The sequence below is a fragment of the Limulus polyphemus genome, unplaced genomic scaffold, assembly GCF_000517525.1.
Source record: "Limulus polyphemus unplaced genomic scaffold, Limulus_polyphemus-2.1.2 Scaffold145, whole genome shotgun sequence".
NCBI classification, from domain to species: domain Eukaryota; kingdom Metazoa; phylum Arthropoda; class Merostomata; order Xiphosura; family Limulidae; genus Limulus; species Limulus polyphemus.
Genome location: NW_013665755.1, coordinates 857,145 through 877,578, shown reverse-complemented (window position 1 = coordinate 877,578; position 20,434 = coordinate 857,145). Strand labels below are relative to the sequence as shown.

Here is a 20,434-nt window from a genome sequence, read left to right as displayed (position 1 = left end):
TAAAATAGACGTATGGGGTTTTCTCAAGTACTTGTAGTAAAGTAAAATAGACATATGGGGTTTTCTCAAGTACTTGTAGTAAAGTAAAATAGACATATGGGGTTTTCTCAAGTACTTGTAATTACTACAAAACACAAATCTTACTCCAACTTGTACATTGAAATCATTATTTCATATGTCATACATGATGATAAAGTTTCTCATTAGAACCCCAAAAATCCACAACTAAACAGTAGATGATTAATTTGCGAAAAATAAAGAAGACAACATCCAATATTCCTATATTTCAATATTTCAGCACCTCCCTCCTGGATTATAAAACCACATGATCAGTTCGTTAGAATTGGAGAATCAATTAAACTATCTTGTGAAGCTAAGGGATTACCTTCACCCAGTATTACCTGGAAGAAAGAGGAAGGTAATATATATATATGTCAGAAATTAGAATTTCAGCATTATATTCACCATAAACTTCTGGCAGTTTAGATTTCTTAATCTTGTATTAATATCAAAAGGATGTAGGAGAAAAATGTACTTTGTTTTTATTCTTAATGTTCTTGCGAGAGTAAAAATAGATCTATGAAATAGTTCAAATATTTCCTTTCAGTATGTTATTTTAATGAGATATCATAATTTCTGAAGCCCAGTATTAACATTAAATTTTTCAGCATTTAAGGCTGTAAAAACAGTACTGTGTTACATATTTCTCTACCAGAATCAAAATATATCAAACATTATAATTGTATTCAAAATAGTTTTACTACTTATTTCAACTTAATAAGTATTAACAAGAAATACATTTCCTAACTTTAAAGTTTGTTGTATAATACCTTAAATAATGACTGTTTTTCATCCACTGAACAGAAATGAGCGGGAAGTTCGTGGAACTTGCCCTAAAAGACCACCACCAACTTAAAGAATGGTCATTAATTATCCCAAAATCAACAGTTGAAGATCAAGGTCGATACCGTTGTGAAGCTAGTAATGGCGTGGGAAAGAAACTGATTGCTTCGGTTTCTGTTTTAATTTCGGGTAATCTGTTCATTATCAATGCTACAACATCTTATGATATGATGATTCAGGCCCAAATGAAACTGTAGATATGCATACAGATATTCATCAATATATATAAAGTTCGTCTTAACCAACGACTTCACAACAATATAAGCAATAGGCATTATATTTGAAGTGAGGTTTTTGTGCTTTCTTTTCCTTACAATTTTATGATAATGAGCTTATTGTTTGTGAATAAAGTTGTCAAATAACCTAATTCTAATCCATCCTATATCTGTTCCAAAGAAAGTCTGCAACTGACAAAAACTCACTTAGTAAGATAAACAACTTACTGAAGTTGTTTAAATATTCTTATTTTTCAAAAATACTAATGTGAATTGTTTAAAGTTATAAAAATGAATATACAAGTTAATGATACTTAATTCTTAATGTAATTACTGCACTTTTTTGAATACTTAAACACAGGATATTAAGTACATAAGTTATTTCGTGTAAAACACCCTGTTAATAGTTTTAACATAAATAATATTGTGAATTAATATGTAAGTTTGTTTAGTTTTATTGTTCTTTGCTAATTACAGGGTAAATGCATACTTAATCATATATTATATTTTTTGCGATATTTTATAGTTCATTAGTTTACCACTAGAGTGTGTTGGAGGATTGATTATAAAGTACAGTGATGCCTCGAATATCGCCATATTATATGATGTAAATCTGCTTCTTCTTATTTCTGTCTCAGAAAAAAATTAAATGCTTTCAGTTCTACATTTCATACATCAGCAATTTTACCTATTTCGTTTCTCGTCTCGAATTTTATCATTTACAAGAACTGCCTTCGTAAAAAGTTTTCTATCAAATATCTATCATCTTTGAAGAACAATGAAAGATGGCGGGAGAAAAGATGTGGATTACCTTGTTCCATTCACTCTGTGCCATTTCATTTGTTGCCGCATATAACAGTAAGTACAACCATTTTGGTTATTACAATGCAAGTATCTATGTAACACTAAGTAAAATTGTAAACCATAACGAATTAGATTTTGACCGAGGAAAGGAGAAAATTTATTAGGTAATGATTATCAGAACTTTTTAAGTGTAAGTTTTCATAGCGAATTTTTTAAAATTCCATTCAAATATTTCCATTTTTGGTATGGTCTTAGAGAAAAAACTGAAATAATTCAATATGACTACACTATATTTCTCCATAGGTTCTCCTCAGATTCAACCTATTGTTTTTCCTGATGAAGTACTTGAAGGAGAAAGACTAAAAATAGGATGTATTTTGACTAAAGGTGGTCCTCCGCTGACCTTTTCATGGACCAAAGAGGGAAAAGAATTGAGAAATTCATCGCTAATAACAATTGGATCTGAACTGGAATATTCATTTTTGATCATGGCAAAAGTGTCAAGAGAACATGCCGGAAACTACACTTGTTCAGTTCGGAACGACCACGGTGTTGATCGTTATACTGCTGAGTTAATAGTGAAAGGTTTGTACATTTTAAGTTACTATATCGTTCTTTGGTTAGAAATAATTTAGTATATATATATCCAAAATATTAACAGCAACAATAAACTTGCTAAACTTTTCAGTAGTGCCTCTTAGGCAGAACGTATAAGTACGATATGAATTATATAATGATAAAACAGTTAAAAGGTAGAAAGAAAGAAAAATCCACCATGTTCTAAAATTATTTAACACTTATATAAAAGTCCAAATTGAACATAGTAATAAACTTGCTCATCAAAAGTACAAACACTATAACGATGAATGTTCGTATTTTCCCTGTAAAAAGTTATAATTTTAATATTTATTATTTACATATTTTTCATTACACTTTCGGGATTTTTCTCCATTTAATTTTAACAGTGAATAGAAGTTAGTTTCAATAGTGTTGTGTTTATTATCTTCAAAGCCCCTCCTGAATGGAAAATCCGACCACAAGATACTACTGTTTCGATAGGACAAACGATTAGTATAAGTTGTGACGTAGAAGGATATCCTCAGCCACGGATTCTTTGGAAGAAAGGTAAGAACCTTTATGTAATATTTTATGCCTTCATATCAATTTTAAGTCTATAGAATTGTTGTGGACGACGATTAGGTATATGCTGATACCTAAATATGAATACAGGTTAATAAGTGTATGTAATCGTAAATTGAATTCTCTAACATAACGCAGATATAAATATATGGCTTTTGGTTTTCCTTTTACACTTTTACACACATTTAAGACAATTTAATCTTTTTTTACTTTGGTTGTTTTCATTCCTCATTGCATTAGCGAGCATACGTACAATTATAGTTATGTTATTACATCTGTGATTTTAGGTAAGTGTTAAGGAAATGCTTTATTTCTGAAGTCCCCTGTACATTAAACTTAAAAAACCATTTTGGTAATTACAAGCAACCTGTAGAGAGAGTATGTTGTATTTCGTATATTGCTAATCTACGCCAGATGTCGTTAACAACACGAATTTCTGATTTCTTTGGAAGTATAGATCATGTATAAATGAAGATAGTTTTATTTTACAGAGCTATTGTTTAATGCAATAAATAGTGTGACGGTAATCAAACGAAACGTGTTCAATAATGCTAAATAACAGGCAATGGAATAATTCTCATTTCAGAATCGCAGGAAATAGACAAGAAATATCTACAACAGAACAGACTGTTCATTTCAAAAACAACACTGGATGATGACGGTTTCTATGTTTGTTCTGCAGAAAATGGCGTTGGTTATGGTATCAGTGAAAAAATAAAAGTAACTGTACTTGGTAAGGTCGACAACAGCAACTCTGTCAGCTCACTTGTGCTTACAGAAGACATATTTATTTTAGAATGGTTATTAAAGCTGTTTTCAGAAAGTGTTTACTATCTTATTTCTTTTCATTAAGAACACCACAATACAATAAACAATTAAGAAACATTAAAACATCAAGCACACATTGTCAAGTGATTCTATACAGAACAACATGTTTGTAAAGTATGTCATGCTAAAATGTGACCCCCTCTGTATCATCACTTCATGTTTAGCAGAACATAATATTTGTAACTAATGTTATGTTAAAATATGACCCCCAGCTGTATTGTCATTTCATGTTTAGCAGAACAAAATATTTGTAAGAGATGTCATGTTAAAATGTGATCCCCCCAGCTGTATCGGTACTTCATGTTTAACAGAGCAACATGTTTGTAAGGGATGTTATGTTAAAATATGACCTCTAGCTGTATTGTCACTCCATTTTCACAGTTATTTTATACTTTCGGGTTAATTTCAAAAACTTGTTTTTACGTAACCTAAAATATGTTACTTTACACGGATTTATAGAATCCAACTGAGCTAAGTCTCATCAAAACTTGTATTTAGTAAAAATATGTCTCTTCAGTAGAAGATGATACTAGAACTAAACATTAAACGCGTTTTTATTAAAATCATGTAGAACGTGGATGCGTTAAGCTCAAAGTGGCTAATAATAACTTGGTAAGTATCTTTCTAAAGTAATATCCGTTATTCATGAAAAACTAGCATTTTAGTTTTGAATTGAAGTAATTTTATTATTGGCAATAATTTTAAAGTTGCTGAAATATTCTACTTGTTTAAGCAAGTTTTATGTTCAACTCTGTATTTGTTTTCCAAAATTGGAAAGAGAAATCAGTTGATGAATAGACTTTTACAGAATAATGATTAGTTGAAACTAATTTCGTGTATAAAACCCTGAAGATAAAGTTGAAATTCTCAGAGTTTCTATTGTTTAAATTTTATAGAAACCATTAGTTTTCTTCTTAGTGATGAAATATTATTATGTATCTCATATTTATCTAATAAGTTGTTTCTGTAGTTCCAGCTAGATTTGAAGAAAAATTCAGTGTTGAAACAGTACGAAGAGGCGAAACGGCTTCTTTAAAATGCGAAGCTATCGGTGACCTGCCTCTTGAGGTCACATGGGCAAAGGATAAACGAAATTTGGAAATTAAGGAACTTGACAGGTAAAATTTAACGTTTTGTGCTGGAAAATGTCTTGGACCTTCTTGAAATGAATTTAAATTATTGAGTAAATATTTATTAACATTAACTTTTTGTAGTATGGAAGTTCAAGATTATAAATTATTTCGTAATTTAAATTGTCTCGTTTATACTTATGTTATTTCAGCTCAGTTGTATATGATGATGTGAAAACTGATATAACATCCATCTATACAATCTACATTAAAACACGCTGTTCGGCTTATCATAATTTGTTATATTTTACTTTAATAATTATGTATCATAATGCCAGTAACAAGACACACCATATAACAGATATTGTTAAATCGCATTAAAAACGAAACAATAAAACCTTAGCACTTTCAAAAGTGGATCTGTCTTCATCAGGTCTTTGAAGATAGGTTCATCTGTCGAAAGCTCTAGGGTTTTATTGTATTTTTTATTATACATATCGTGACATTAATACAACACTAATAACGAAAAATGTGTCAACCCCGTTTATTTTTAATGTGTTAGGAAATTTATTCGGTTGACAAAACTTCAAACAATAACCAACATCACGATGTACTATAACACATTTTTCAAGACAACATTAAAGTGACATCTATATTTTTATATAACTTTTATAGGTATGAAAGGTTTGAGACAACAGTAGAGAAAGGCCTAACTTCTGAATTAATGATTCGATCTACTGACAGAAATGACGGTGCCTTGTACACATGTTTTGCTAAGAACGATTATGGCTTGGACGAAAAAAATATCAAATTGGTAATTGTAGGTGAGTTTGTTAATGTTAATGATCAAACATATACATATTTGTTTTAACTTTTATTAGTGCATTTCTATTATCAAAAAAATACTATTATGGAAACACATGAAAAGTGTATTATAAGATAAAAATAGCTGTAAACGAAGTAAGACATTTCGGCTATCATTTATTGTTTTACTTTTCGCGTTTATATCCATTTTTTAATATTTTTTTATTATTATACTATCCGATTTCCTTAATTTTTAACATTGTGGTAAAATAAGTGGATTTACAAATGTGTTCTACTTAATAATACTTTATTAATACTACTGTAATTCCTAAATTTTTTGAATTCTTAGCATAGCTACCCTAAAGATTTTTCCTAATAAAAACTATTTTCTGTTGATACTTTGTGAGCCAAATTATAGGCGCTTCATTATTTATTTTTGAACTTGTTTTTCTAAACTATTTTCTAAACGTTCTAATTCTCTTGCTGTTAAAGATGTTATAGGAGGAGATACATGGCCGAATAACTGCCATATTTATTCAAAAAATTATCATTTTTATTTCCAGAAATAATCAAAACACATCTTCTTAAACATATTTCCTTTTTTAACTATCAATTACTAGCTGGAGTACCCGTCTGTTGGACGTACGAAATAAAAACTCATTTGTAACAACGGATAGGAAATTGTGCTTCTATTTTTTTTTTCTTAACATAATAATCATGAAAAATACATAAAGATACCATTACTAAAAAGAAAGACGTACAGTTTTCAAGAATTCTATCAACATGAAATTAGATGAGGGGGTTCAACCCCCCCTTATAACCTTCATCATGTCATCCTGTATCGCTGTGTCAGTATGTGCTAATTTGGTAGTTTTTCCGAAATTATATGGGGAGTAATCCCCACCCCACACAGACTCATAACATTCCTCATGTCATCCTGTATCACTGTGTCAAGTTTGGTGCTGATTGATCAAGAAATGTGGAAACGTATAAGGAACAGATACACACACTCACATATTGACATTTATTTATATAGCTTACATATTGGGATACTATTTTCAAGTTTATTCTATTTTTAATTATAAAAGATATATATATTTTTTTTTTACAATTGAATTTGTAGTTGAGTAAAAATAAAACTGAGTGTATGGAAGTGGTTGTATTTTTCGTTCGCTGATATTTTTCTCAAAATTTTATTTTGACATACATATTCTACATTTGAGACTTTAAGTATTCTTACCTTATTTTACAACTGTGCCTTTTTATCGGTGTATCTGGTATCAAATGATTCTTTTATAATTGATTATAAGTTAACGTTTTCTAATTAAGTCCAACATATGTACAAATACACTAAACAATCAAAAGAAATGTTATTACATTTAATTTTGATCTCTTTGTTTGGGAATAAAATTATTACATTTGTTTTTGTAATAGATTTTAAGTAATAAGCATTGTTAGAATGTTGTGCCTTTTTAGTGTCGGAATATTAATCCATGTTGGACTCGTAGGTGATTCGCGTCGATTACCGTATCATTAGTATACATATTAATAATAATAATGCTATTTTTATGAAACAACCGCATTTTATTTGGGTATGAAGCACTTGTTATTTTGAAATGCCTTTGTATGCTCTTGTTATAACTCAGTTGTTTTAAATTTCGTTATAGAGGTTCCTGCCAGACCTTTGGATGTCCGAGTGCAGGAAGTCTGGAGTAGAAGTGCCACCATCTCTTGGTCTGTCCCCTACAGTGGAAACAGTCCAATCACCAAGTTTATTGTGCAGTATTGGCAAGAAAAGGGTGAGTCTACTCATATTCTATATCTCCTTACATTTTACTCACATTAAAACTATAGAGTATTTGTCCTGTAGTTTCTGTTTTTCATTAAATGAAAAATAACAACAAGATGACAATGCTGATTATAATATAGTGAAGATTTTTGATCATATGCTAGTTTTATTATTATTTAGTTATATAGAGCTTGTGTGAAACGCATTGCAGCTTATGTGTTTGAGTGTGTGTGTGTACGAAAGATTAATGTAAGTTTAATTCTAATGCACCAAAAAATGTACGATGAAAGTTGATTTTAGATTACAACTATTGGTTCTTGATTTTTATACTGTAGCTAATGGTAACAAGTATTTGTTGACATGTAATTATTAGTTGCATAAATAAACTCAGTAAAAATTATATACTGATGAATTAAAACGATCTGTAGACGCAATGAACGATAAAAGTGGAGACGAGAAATAGTCAGACATTTGGAAAACATATGATTATTCACTAGTTGATTAAGATTCGAGTGTTTGTCGGAGTTTGCATTACTTAACTTAACTTCGAAGTAATTTATTTTTCTTAACTCCAACATTTTAACATCTTGACTAACTCTCGGACAACGTAACCGATTGTAGGTTATAAATAAACTAAAATTAACGTTATTCACACACTTTCGAACGTGAATGACATTGCATTGTTGCAGAAAATGGACAACGATTGTTGGAACAGACAATACCAAGTAGCCAGACTTCAGTTCTTCTTAAGTCTTTGCATCCTGGATCTCCTTATGCTGTCACAGTGGTTGCTGAGAACGAGGTTGGACAAGGAATGCCTTCACAAACTATACAGTTTGTTACAGGAGAAGAAGGTTTGTTTTTTTTATTCTGTTCGAAACACGAAAAAACGTTTCAGAAGGTTTGTTTTTATTTTGTTCCAAACACGGAAAAACGTTTCAGAAGGTTTGTTTTTATTTTGTTCGAAACACGGAAAAACATTTTGGAAGATTTGTTTTTATTTTGTTCAAAACACGGAAAAACGTTTCAGAGTTTCTATTTTTAAAACAAAAACTGAAACTTTGCTGTGTAATGTGCATATGTTCACTTAATCAATAACACAAGTTCCAGAAAAGCAAAATTCTCAATATCAAAATAACCAATTATGTTTTTAAGATTGGCCTTATTCTGGTATCTTCAGTTTAAGACTTATTAATTAATCTTTAGTAAGACGAATAACAGTGCTAAATGAAATTACAATCAACATCAGAGGTTTCGATACCGTCATACCCTTCATGTACAGTAATTTGTCGTGAAATTACTTTCACATCACTGTTTTAATCCACTTTCTTTAGCTGTTGATCATCAGGATTTAACAGTTGTAGAGTGCTCATTGGAAAACAAATTGCTAGATAATATAGAATAATTCAAATGATAAAACGTATTACACAACTTACATATTCACGCAAAGTGACCTAGACAACTTAATTGACAGTGTTATTATCAAGTATTTCTGAAAACTTAGATGAACTTAGGCATAAGGGAATCTGTTTGTTTATATATATATAGCTCCTTGTATCTCCTTAATTAAGTTCATTCAGTCTCAGAGGTTCAATGTTTTTGAATTATCTAGACCAGAAGTGAACCTCTAAATAATGCACTTTGTCTCTGAAAAAATACGTCAATTTCCATAATATCTGCCTGTTCTTACGTTTCTTAAGATATATTACTTAAAGAGTCTTCATTTAAATGAAATTATGATTTCATATTATACAGTATATGGTAATTTGTGATAATTTATTTGAAAGCATAGGTTAAAAAAAATTGAAATACCACGTAAGCGTTAATATTTATGTATCATACATAATTTCGTATTTTTATATATAAAATAAAAAATACTCATGGATGTTTCTGTAAACATTTTCCAGCACCAGTTAGTCCTCCTACTGATGTACAGGTTAAGCCGAAGGGATCTTCCTCACTCCTTGTAACGTGGAAGGTAAGAACGAAGATAAACGTTGTTATATCTGCAGCAAATACATTCATGTTTAATGTTTCTGAAATGTAATATCTGAGCACTTATGTTACAAAAAGATGTTTTCTCATGATAAAAGTATTAAATGAATAGACAGTAGCCTGGTTTTACCTCAAGTTGATTTATTTATTGCAAGCTTACAGTCCTTTTATTGTAATAATCGCAGGCTAATATAAAACTAAACTTAGATATTTATACTCAAAACTCAAATGGAACAATGTATAAATTCTACGTTTCGGTACAACTCAAACGGAACAATGTATAAATTCTACGTTTCGGTACAACTCAAATGGAACAATTTATAAATTCTACATTTCGTTACAACTCAAATGGAACAATGTACAAATTCTACGTTTCGTTACTGTTGCACTATTTGTATTGCCTGTACATTCGTTTAAATTTATTTTTAACTTATCTTGACGAAAACTAAAGTATAATAGCCAAAAGCGCGTATTAAAAAAAGTTGAGTTTGATAAATAGTTATATCGGATTACTTAAAAGGAAATCACGGCAGACAGGCAATATAGAGCAGCTTAGCTTCTTACATCTTGTTTTTATTAACAAACTGTTATTTCTGATGTTGTCTATGGATTTTAAAGATTAGTTTTGCTTTTTGAGTGCAGAATAGGTATTATGATTTCTGAGTTCTGAATTTTTCGCTGACAGTTATCTAAAACATGAGATTTTACATGATGTTTGTTTAAGCAAATACTGTTTACTCCATGATATCTGGTCAGTGTGGTAAGTTAATAAAAGCTTTTCCATGGCTCACCGATAAGTATGCGGACTTATAATGATAATAAACCGGCTTTCAATACCAGTGGTTGGCACAACAGTATAGTGTAACATTGTGCTAACAAGAAATATACAAAAATTATAAAATAAAAATAATTAATTCCATTTCGGCTTCGGATAGCATTTTAGTAACGTTAATACATTTCAAGAATCGGTCTGTACGTTGTGGATATTTTTGTATGATTTAATTATTTTCAAGCCTCCACCGAAAGAACTGTGGAATGGAGAGCTGAGGGGTTATTACATAGACTACAAGGTTAACAGTTCCCCTACATCTTACTTATTCAAGACCGTCGAGTCATCGTCAAACGACAGCTACGAGTACATTCTCAGTCCTTTGATGAAAGCTACACGGTACAGCGTAGTAGTGAAAGCCTACAATGGTGCAGGAACTGGTCCTCCATCTGAGGAGATAACAGTCAAAACCCTAGAGGGAGGTATGTGAAAAGTCTGCAAAAGTGTTCGTATTATTAACACTTTCTTGTTAACATATTCACTTTAAAGCTGTTATCAGAGTGTTTTTTTTTTAATGTTGTAACTGTTTCTAGAAATATTTTCCAATTAAAATGACTTCTTGCAAAACGAAAAGCTGCAAGAACTTTACTAAAATGTAAACCATGATAACGATACTGTCATTTTGATTAACAAAATTCCTGTTATTTCATGGCTAATATACATGTATACAACATTCATGGCTAATATACATGTATACAACATTCATGGCTAATATAGAGGTATACAACATTCATGGCTAATATACATGTATACAACATTCATGGCTAATATACAGGTATACAACATTCATGGCTAATATACATGTATACAACATTCATGGCTAATATACAGGTATACAACATTCATGGCTAATATACATGTATACAACATTCATGGCTAATATACATGTATACAACATTTTAGAGGATGAAAATCATAATTTTATGTGATAATTAGTGATTAGTCTTTGAAATGTTCAGCAATACATGTAGATTAACATCAAAAATCGTTATAAATACCATAATCATATCAATTTTTTCATAGTTTTGCTGCCAGTTCCTGTAACTGTGTTTTTATGAAACATTATAACTAAAAACGAGTCCTTGTTACACTTTAGACTCAATAAAGTGAACAAGTAAGTATTCATTATATAGAGCTTATGCGTCAAAGAATCATCAAAATTACTCTAAACAACCAACTTCAGGCAAAACACACAAAAGGCACATCTTAGATTTATATTGTGAAGGAAGGTTCAAACTATGTGATTTGGTAGCGCAACTTAAATATTTCTTGGAGACGCTTTACAAATGACGCTTTACATATGATATGCATAACGTCAGGCGTTAAAGTCACGCCATGTGCTCTCACGGATGTTTATAGCATTTCAGATCACGTGCATAAAACCGTGACGTCAGATTGAAATCGATGTCATCTGTGAATGCAACACAAGGGCGTGGCGTTGTTCTATTGATCTTAGTATGGCAAATTTGAAAATAAGTTATTAGACAATAAATTAAGTGAACTCCACATAAGTCAACATTACTGAGTGGTAATGCTGTGTCGGTTTCGAAATCTCTTTCAGGAAAACTGGAAATTCGATCACTGTATAAAATCTATACTAAGAACTATAAACTTTCAAGTTTATAGGAATTGTTTCTTCTACAAGATCATTATTTTCTGGTAACTGAAATATAATTAAGAATATTGTTGCACATTTTTATAAATATAATTAACTATATTTGTGTAATTACGAGAAAACTCGGGAACTATATTTCCTTGCTCGGTAATGCCGACCGACATGATCGATTACTTGGGTTCACTTGTTCGACACAGAACCGGTTTGTACTCGAAATGTCATCGAATTAACTGCTCGTCTGCAAAAATACATGCTAATATGCAGTATATTTTCAATAAAGACTATTGTAATTAAAAATTGCATAGTTACGTGTATAAATAATTAGTTGTAAGTAATACTCATAGAACATTTGTGTTAATACAAATTGTTCTAGGTATCTGATATAATTCTGTTTTCTTTCTTTTCTTTTTACTTTAAAGTAAATATGTATTACTTGAACCTTTATCTAAATACCATAAACCTCTATTATTGTTTTGAGTGCCTTGTTCGACCAGGAAGCCTATACGCACCTTCGCACGTGCCAGACACGAACACCACGCGACATAAATTGAGTAGGATCTTCCATTCAGTATTAGAGGGTAGTACGTCAAATTCAAACAGCGCTCTAAGCCTAAATATTGGGTGAAGAATATCCTGTGTATCTTGTTTGTACCTTATATGGATATGGTTTTAAAACAGACTAGAAAGATCACCGAGTTATGAGGTCTTTGTTATTATTATTATATAAAAAATGTATTAAAGAAGTAAGTTGGGTGGAGTTTTTCAAAAACACCTACATCTTCTGATTTCGACAAATTTCAGATTAACAAAGTAGGCAAACTGAAATTATAAAATTCATGTGGAAATTTAGAGACATAAAGTCCTATAAATTGAGGGAAGACTGTTTGGCAATCAATATGTATATATTTATAAATTTTACCTGCGTTTGTGAGGACGTTTTCAATATATATTGTAAACACATGTGCACATATAAATATGTACAAGCATAAGTGATATACGAGACATACATACATACATACAGCATGATATACGAGTATTATATATATATATATACATACAAGTATGATAAACGAGTATTATATACATACATACAAGTATGATATACGAGTATTATATACATACATACATACATACATACAAGTATGATATACGAGTATTATATACATACATACAGGCATGATATAAGAGTAATATATACATACATACATACAAGTATAGGTGATATATGAGTGATATACACACGTAGAAGCATAAGTGATAAGTTCTCTATCGATGAGCGATGACTGAAGTACACGAGTTAATGCCGTTAGATATACCAACTTCATACTGTTAACTATATCAAGTTCATACCATTAAATGAATGAAACTCATACTATTAGATATACCAACTTAATACTGTTAACTATATCAAGTTCATACCATTAAATGAATGAAACTCATACTATTAGATATACCAACTTAATACTGTTATATATATATCAAGTTCATACCATTAAATGAATAAAGCTCACACTGTTAGATAAACCAACTTCATACTGTTAACTATACCAAGTTCATACCATTAAATGAATGAAACTCATACTATTAGATATACCAACTTAATACTGTTAACTATATCAAGTTCATACCATTAAATGAATGAAACTCATACTATTATATATACCAACTTCATACTATGAACTATACCAAGTTTATATCATTAAATGAATAAAGTTCACACTGTTAGATAAATCAACTTCATACTGTTAACTATACCAAAGATGTTATTTTCTTCAGGTAACTGTTATTCTTCAGTATCAACTTATCTAAATAGTATTTTGGTTTTGGTGACAATAACTCACTCTTAGATCACATACTGTGCAATTGTTTTAATCATTCCAATTCGCAGTTATTAAAAACAAATGTGCATTCGTAAAGAAACATGTAACTCTTCTTTTTTTTATTCTTCAGACTTACCTTTACCTCCACCAGTGGAATTAGTATCTAATTCTGATTCTGCCATCAGTCTAAAGTGGGGTAAAAGTCCGTCTCATAATATTCCTGTCACAGGTATGTCTGCATTAGTCCAAGCATAGTCAGTTAAATCTATGTATATCACAGGTATTTCTGCATTAGTCCAAGCATAGTCAGTTAAATCTATGTATATCACAGGTATTTCTGCATTAGTCCAAGCATAGTCAGTTAAATCTATGTATATCACAGGTATTTCTGCATTAGTCCAAGCATAGTCAGTTAAATCTATATATATATTTAGTCGTATATTTTATTTTTTGTTTTGGAAGAGAAATAACAGAAATTTCAATTTAATTTAACACAATTACCAGTGTAGTACACTGTTCTAGTATTATCTAAACTCGGTAAAAAGTAATGTTTAGCAACCACTATGTACATTTCTTCAGCGAAGAAAATATCAGTATATATAAACACACACATATTTGTTTATTACCATACTTCTGGAACTGAGGTACTTCTATGAAGTTTGAACTGAAAGCAATAAAGAACAAAGATTACAGAATAAAATTTCATCTTGAAAATTGTGATATGAAGTTTGAAATTTATTAAAACAATCTCAAAATAACATATTTGTAAAATAACTGAGAGAACTGACTTTCGAGATTATTTCATTTTAAAACTTTAAATCACCATCAATATATTTTATTCTAATAGTTTATGGTTGTAACTATAACATAAACATTCGTTGTGTATAGGGTATACTCTGCACTACAAGAAAAAGAACTCGGGGGAATGGAACTATGTTCATGTTGTGGCCTCTGATAATAATATGTATACAATAAAAGACCTGGAGAGTGGGGCCACCTATCAACTCTACCTTACAGCTGTAAATCAGTTTGGGAGAGGAAATCCTAGTGATTACTTGAGCATCACTACGAACCCGAAAGGTAAGAATATATATAATGTTTATGCAGTAGATGCTATGTTCATTGATTTGCAGTAATTTCTTAGCGTATAATAGCTGGTAAATACCTTTATGAATGTACTGTAGTGAGAATTATTTAATAAGAACTCCAGTGATTATTATGGGTGTATTACATTACTGGTTCAGAATGTTTTGAAATTATTCTACCGAATGTTATAGCGTTAATATTCTCAAGTTGTGTAACTATTCCTCTCACGTGTGATTGTGTAATAATGAAATTTTTATCCGTTGGTGTTAAGTAAAAAACAAAAAAAATATTTAGAACATTTTAAAATTCCATATAAAAATGATTTATAAATTATGTATTGGTGCTTTTTACAGGCATTGGAATTGGCTTGCCATTTTATCTCAACCTAGCTATAGTAGTACCTGTCACAGCTTCGGTGGTTGCATTCGTTGTCGTTCTCGTCGTCATAGTCATTTTTGTGAAGAAAACAAAAGCGAGAAAAGCGCTGGAAAGAGATTTAAGTGAGGATATACATTAGTTCTGTTGTCATAATAGAAAAATATTAGAAATAAAAAAAAACGTTGTATATTATGTTGAATACAACCATTATAGTAAGTTAGAAATTTCATAAAAATGTTTGTATCTGTAACAATATTTGTGGTGTACACAAAATATCGTTCATTAGGATTCATCCATTAGTCACACATCGTTCATTAGGATTCATCCATTAGTCACACATCGTTCATTTGGATTCATTTATTAGTTACACATCGTTCATTAGGATTCATCTATTAGTTACACATCGTTCATTAGGATTCATCTATTAGTTACACATCGTTCATTAGGATTCATCTATTAGTTACACATCGTTCATTAGGATTCATCTATTAGTTACACATCGTTCATTAGGATTCATCTATTAGTCACACATATACGGTTTTTAATTTTTATTGTACACATCAGCTTTTTCACCTTCTGATAATAAATTGTTCAAATGACATTAATTTTCAGCTTCATTGCAAAGTGGGAAGGTTGTGACTTATGCTCCAGGCTCACAAAGGTATATAGATATGGAGAAGGCTAGACGTGTAAGTAATCCAGAACCTGGGACACCAGCTGCCGCTAGCATCGCTTCTTATGCCTCTATTCCTTCCAGGGACTTGGAACTTCGAGTAGACGATCCTCGCCAGGAACTTAAATCTTTTCTACCTCCTCAGGTATATATTCTTGTCAACGGTCTAACAAAATAAATCTGCTTTTACAGTTGGTTTCTTTAGGATAAATGTCGAACACCAACGTTTCTAGTACGCTTAAATATCTTGGTAACTTATATAAAACTATCTGATGGTTCATTATTGAAATATCTTCCTTTCTTATCAAATGTTTCTTCCTTTCTGCCTTCATAAAAACCTTGCTTCAGGTTTCTCCCGCTGTTAGGCAGGAAGAGCATTTATTTCTCCTTCCTTCTACTCATTAGACGAAAAATATATAATTTGGTAATGGTAGATGAACTTACTAAAATTAATTCGGAGAACTTATAAATAACACATATGCCAATTTCTAAGCTTTTGTTAATACTCTATCAAAAAATACAGAATGTTACCAAACTAAGATTATTTTACTTTTTTTTTAGACATAATGACATTAAGTGTTCTAAGGACATTTAGGCATAATTATTGTAGTCACATAAACTTTTAGATATTATAGCTTCGTTCAGCTGAACTTTCATTATGCTAATAATATTGTTTTCACGTTTAGTTGTTGCATTTTAATGCTTGAAGTTATCTCTGTGGGTGATTATACAGAAAGAACATTCACAGTGAACCTACGCTCTTTTTCATATTACAACGAACAGAATCACTCGAATATCACTAAATAAACTAACTTGTTCGAGAATGTATATCTATCAACATATTGGATAAAAAAGGAGTTTGTATGCTATTTGTATAGCGTAGTTAAATATTACATATTTTATCAAGTTAATTACCAGACCAAAGGTAAATGATTATTGTTGAGAAACCGTAATGGAAAGGTGGAGCAGAATTAGTCACTTGTGACTTGAACAGAGGATTAACTCTCAGCTGTTTTTAAATAGTATGCAAGCTCATGAAATGTATTATCTTTCTCACCCAGATGAGAGATCGACCACTTCCTCATCCGAAACCATCGTCTTTGAAGAAAAGAGGTGATTCCCATCTCTATGACAGAGCAGACTGACACGTTTAGATTTCAAGCTTGCTAGAAATGGTGTGTGCAAAAAGTTGTGTTCATCTTCTCACAACGTTACTTAAAAGACTTAATAATAGCGCCTGTTATGCAAAAATAACGGGAAGTCAGTGACTTGAAACCTTACTTATTGAGAGATTTAACACTTTAACGTTTTGTACTAAGTTCTTTTTTCATTAAGATGGTGCTTTGTTGAATGTATTAGCTGACATTCAGATATCTACTTATGAAGTATGGTTAAGTATGTAACTTAGTGTTGTAACAATGTTGAGCAAATCTCTGACAAGAGGAGATTTTTATATGTTAATCAGATTTTTATGACACTGTAGTTAAGTGGTGGAAATGTTGGGAGTCGCGAACGAGAACAAACAATGGATATTTATAAAGTTCGCGTACATGAAACAATAAACTGCTCTCACCGCTATTAAAGTTGTAAAGTTAAACAGCTGTTTTATGGTTATGCTAGTTACGAATCTAAATTATCTCTAAGGTACTTCACTACAATATCATGTGGTAAACGTTTACTTAAACATATCCCTAATTAAGTAACAGCTTTTTTGTTTTATAATGAAGTTCAGACATCATAAGTAGTTGTGAACATCATATAATATGCACACTCACACAGAATGTTATTGCTACAAGAAATGTTCATTGTTGAGATTATGGAGGAATAACTCCTTGTATTCTGGCTTCATTCTGTTGCTCTGTGGTTAAACGAAATTAAGATATGTTGCATGGCTGAATGATTAGTGAAAGTATTGTCTTTCCGACTTATAACCATATTTGGTTTTAGTACAAGTGATGAGCATTGAATTGTATTATTGTAATATCCTTGTGTTATTTTTTTTTGTCAGCTATTACTAATCTTTATACACGTGATTTTATCTGTACCTTGTCTGCATTTTCTGTTACAAAAAAGTGATAAGATTCCCATGAACAGGGTACAGTAATTCTGATTTTAATTGTTTGGTGCCTTCCCTGTTGCTTTGTTTGATTTGTGAGTATTTGTTTTATCCTGTATTATATCATGTTCCTGTAGTTTGGTTTGTGAGCATTTGTTTTATCCTGTATTACATCATGTTCCTGTAGTTTGATTTGTGAGTGTTTGTTTCATCCTGTATTACATCATGTTCCTGTAGTTTGATTTGTGAGTGTTTGTTTCATCCTGTATTACATCATGTTCCTGTAGTTTGATTTGTGAGTATTTGTTTTATCCTGTATTACATCATGTTCCTGTAGTTTGATTTGTGAGTATTTGTTTTATCCTGTATTACATCATGTTCCTGTAGTTTGATTTGTGAGTATTTGTTTTATCCTATATTACATCATGTTCCTCTAGTTTGATTTGTGAATATTTGTTTTATCCTGTATTACATCATGTTCCTGTAGTTTGATTTGTGAGTATTTGTTTTATCCTGTATTACATCATTTACCCATGCAATATTTTTATGTGGTTCTTTTGTGTGTCATATTGTAGAATCTTTTAACACATTACGTGATTAGTATGTAAGATAAGAATCAGAGACGCTTAAAACATGAAACGAAGTTGCATTTTACAAACTTAACTAGAACTGTAGAAAACTTTAAGTTTTCCCCCCCTTCTGTACCAGGATTGTGGGTGTTACTTGGTCAGTGTTTTGTAGCATGAACGATATAATATGCATATAACGATGTAATTTTAGTTTTTAATTTTATTTTCAGTAAGGTAGCAAGACACGTAGTTAGAGTAAAATGTCACTCTTCTCATGCTCTAGCTGTACACTTGATATTGTGTATAGAGGTGTGCCTTTTTTAGACAGTATTGCCAAGGCTTAATTGATGTAACGGTTACTTTTGTAATGCATTTTATTCTTTTTCACAGATAGTAAACCAGCAAGAGGGTCCTGCATAATTGTATTTTTTTTTTAAAAACATTGAGTAATTTGACTTTAGTTTAATGTGTATTTATTACATCTGTTTTATGCCAGAGAAATGTCAATTATTAATGATTAATATTTATGATAATAACTGGTTGTATTCATACAAAAAATACTACTTTATGATATTTTGAAAAAAAACAAGTTTTGAAATTATTGTTAACATTATTACATAGCCATAATTTTTCGATTAAAGTTTTCAACAAACTATTCTTCGTATCGAAATTATGGTTTTTGTTTGTCTTTTTGCTACTTTTTACGACTACTCAACTTTACTTATTTATTTATTTATCTTTTTAGTGATCATATCACATTTACAAGTACGATATTTCTTTCTTATTCTAGTCTTTGTTCATAATTTTCTTGTATTTTGCCAAGTGTTTTTCTTTCGTCCAGATTATGGTGTGTGCGTATGTATGTGTGATCGAACAGAATTTGTTTTTTGTAAATACCGTAGATTATCGTTGTAGCATTTCTGTGAAACTTATAAGAATGCAGATGTCTGAAGTCACTGTCGTTTCATATACGATAATAAAGCATAGCTGATAACATTATGTCGTGAGTGATTTATTTGAATAAAAACTGCAGCTGTTGAAATGAAACTATTCTCAGCTTAATAATAACAGTTTCACAAAATATATTTCTCTAAGACAATATAATATGTACATAAAATTAAAGATCGAACTTTAATTTCTTTTTATACGAACATGTTTCTTTAATTGACAGTTATGTGTCATATTTTTCAACAGTTAATATTCAATCCAGAAATAAATATACAGGGACTTCTTCACCACCTTATAATTCTTTTATATTCTTGAATATTGAAGAATATTTATTTCTAATACCATTACATAGAGAAATAAATTGAGTCTAAATATAAGATCCACACATATACAAAATGATTATTATAAAACAATACATTTTTGTATATACACTTTACTTTAGTAACATATTTGTTAGGCCACTATTAAAGTTATCTAAAGGGATTTAGAAGTGTTACAAATATAACTTAATAATACCAGCACTATACAACAACAACAGCAAAAACAAATCAAAAAACAATGTTAATCTAATCGTGCTAATATTCTAAACCATATCTGTAGCTCCGTGGATTCTTAGTATTTGGTAAATTCCAGCAACAATAAAAATATCTTAAAGGAATACCAAGAGCTACTCACAGAGAATAAAATAAGTCATGCCCATAAAGCATAACCATTGCTAAGCCTTACAATAAGACTTAATTGTTTTTTGTCATGTTTATATAGATGTATTGTACATGTGTTTCAACGTTATTAGTAAAGAAAAACATGTGATACTTTATCAATGAAACTGTATTGACTGATGTAGTTAAGATGTACACAGCGTGGTCACAAGTAAATAGACACCACCTTTTCAGAAAAAAAATTACACTTTCA

At 30.5% G+C, this 20,434-nt stretch overlaps 1 protein-coding gene across 11 annotated transcripts in view; it reads left to right on the top strand.

Annotated features, from left to right (window-relative positions):
• Positions 1-19,573, top strand: part of LOC106475230 (Down syndrome cell adhesion molecule-like protein 1 homolog) — a 50,441-nt gene extending 30,868 nt beyond the window's left edge. For 9 of the 11 annotated variants that reach the window (XM_022380522.1, XM_022380529.1, XM_022380499.1 and 6 more), the window contains 11 exons: positions 4,861-5,008; positions 5,636-5,784; positions 7,432-7,563; positions 8,243-8,407; positions 9,461-9,531; positions 10,562-10,799; positions 13,943-14,041; positions 14,701-14,892; positions 15,252-15,398; positions 15,889-16,094; positions 17,011-19,573. In XM_022380522.1, coding sequence (XP_022236230.1) covers positions 4,861-5,008; positions 5,636-5,784; positions 7,432-7,563; positions 8,243-8,407; positions 9,461-9,531; positions 10,562-10,799; positions 13,943-14,041; positions 14,701-14,892; positions 15,252-15,398; positions 15,889-16,094; positions 17,011-17,094 — 1,631 coding nt within the window. In that variant the 3' untranslated portion in view covers positions 17,095-19,573. Of the gene's footprint in view, positions 1-298; positions 419-864; positions 1,033-1,491; positions 1,977-2,225; positions 2,508-2,933; positions 3,048-3,648; positions 3,796-4,860; positions 5,009-5,635; positions 5,785-7,431; positions 7,564-8,242; positions 8,408-9,460; positions 9,532-10,561; positions 10,800-13,942; positions 14,042-14,700; positions 14,893-15,251; positions 15,399-15,888; positions 16,095-17,010 lie in introns of those variants that run through there. The other 2 variants (XM_022380525.1, XM_022380509.1) reach the window with 2 other exon arrangements.
• The last annotated feature ends 861 nt before the right edge of the window (positions 19,574-20,434 follow it).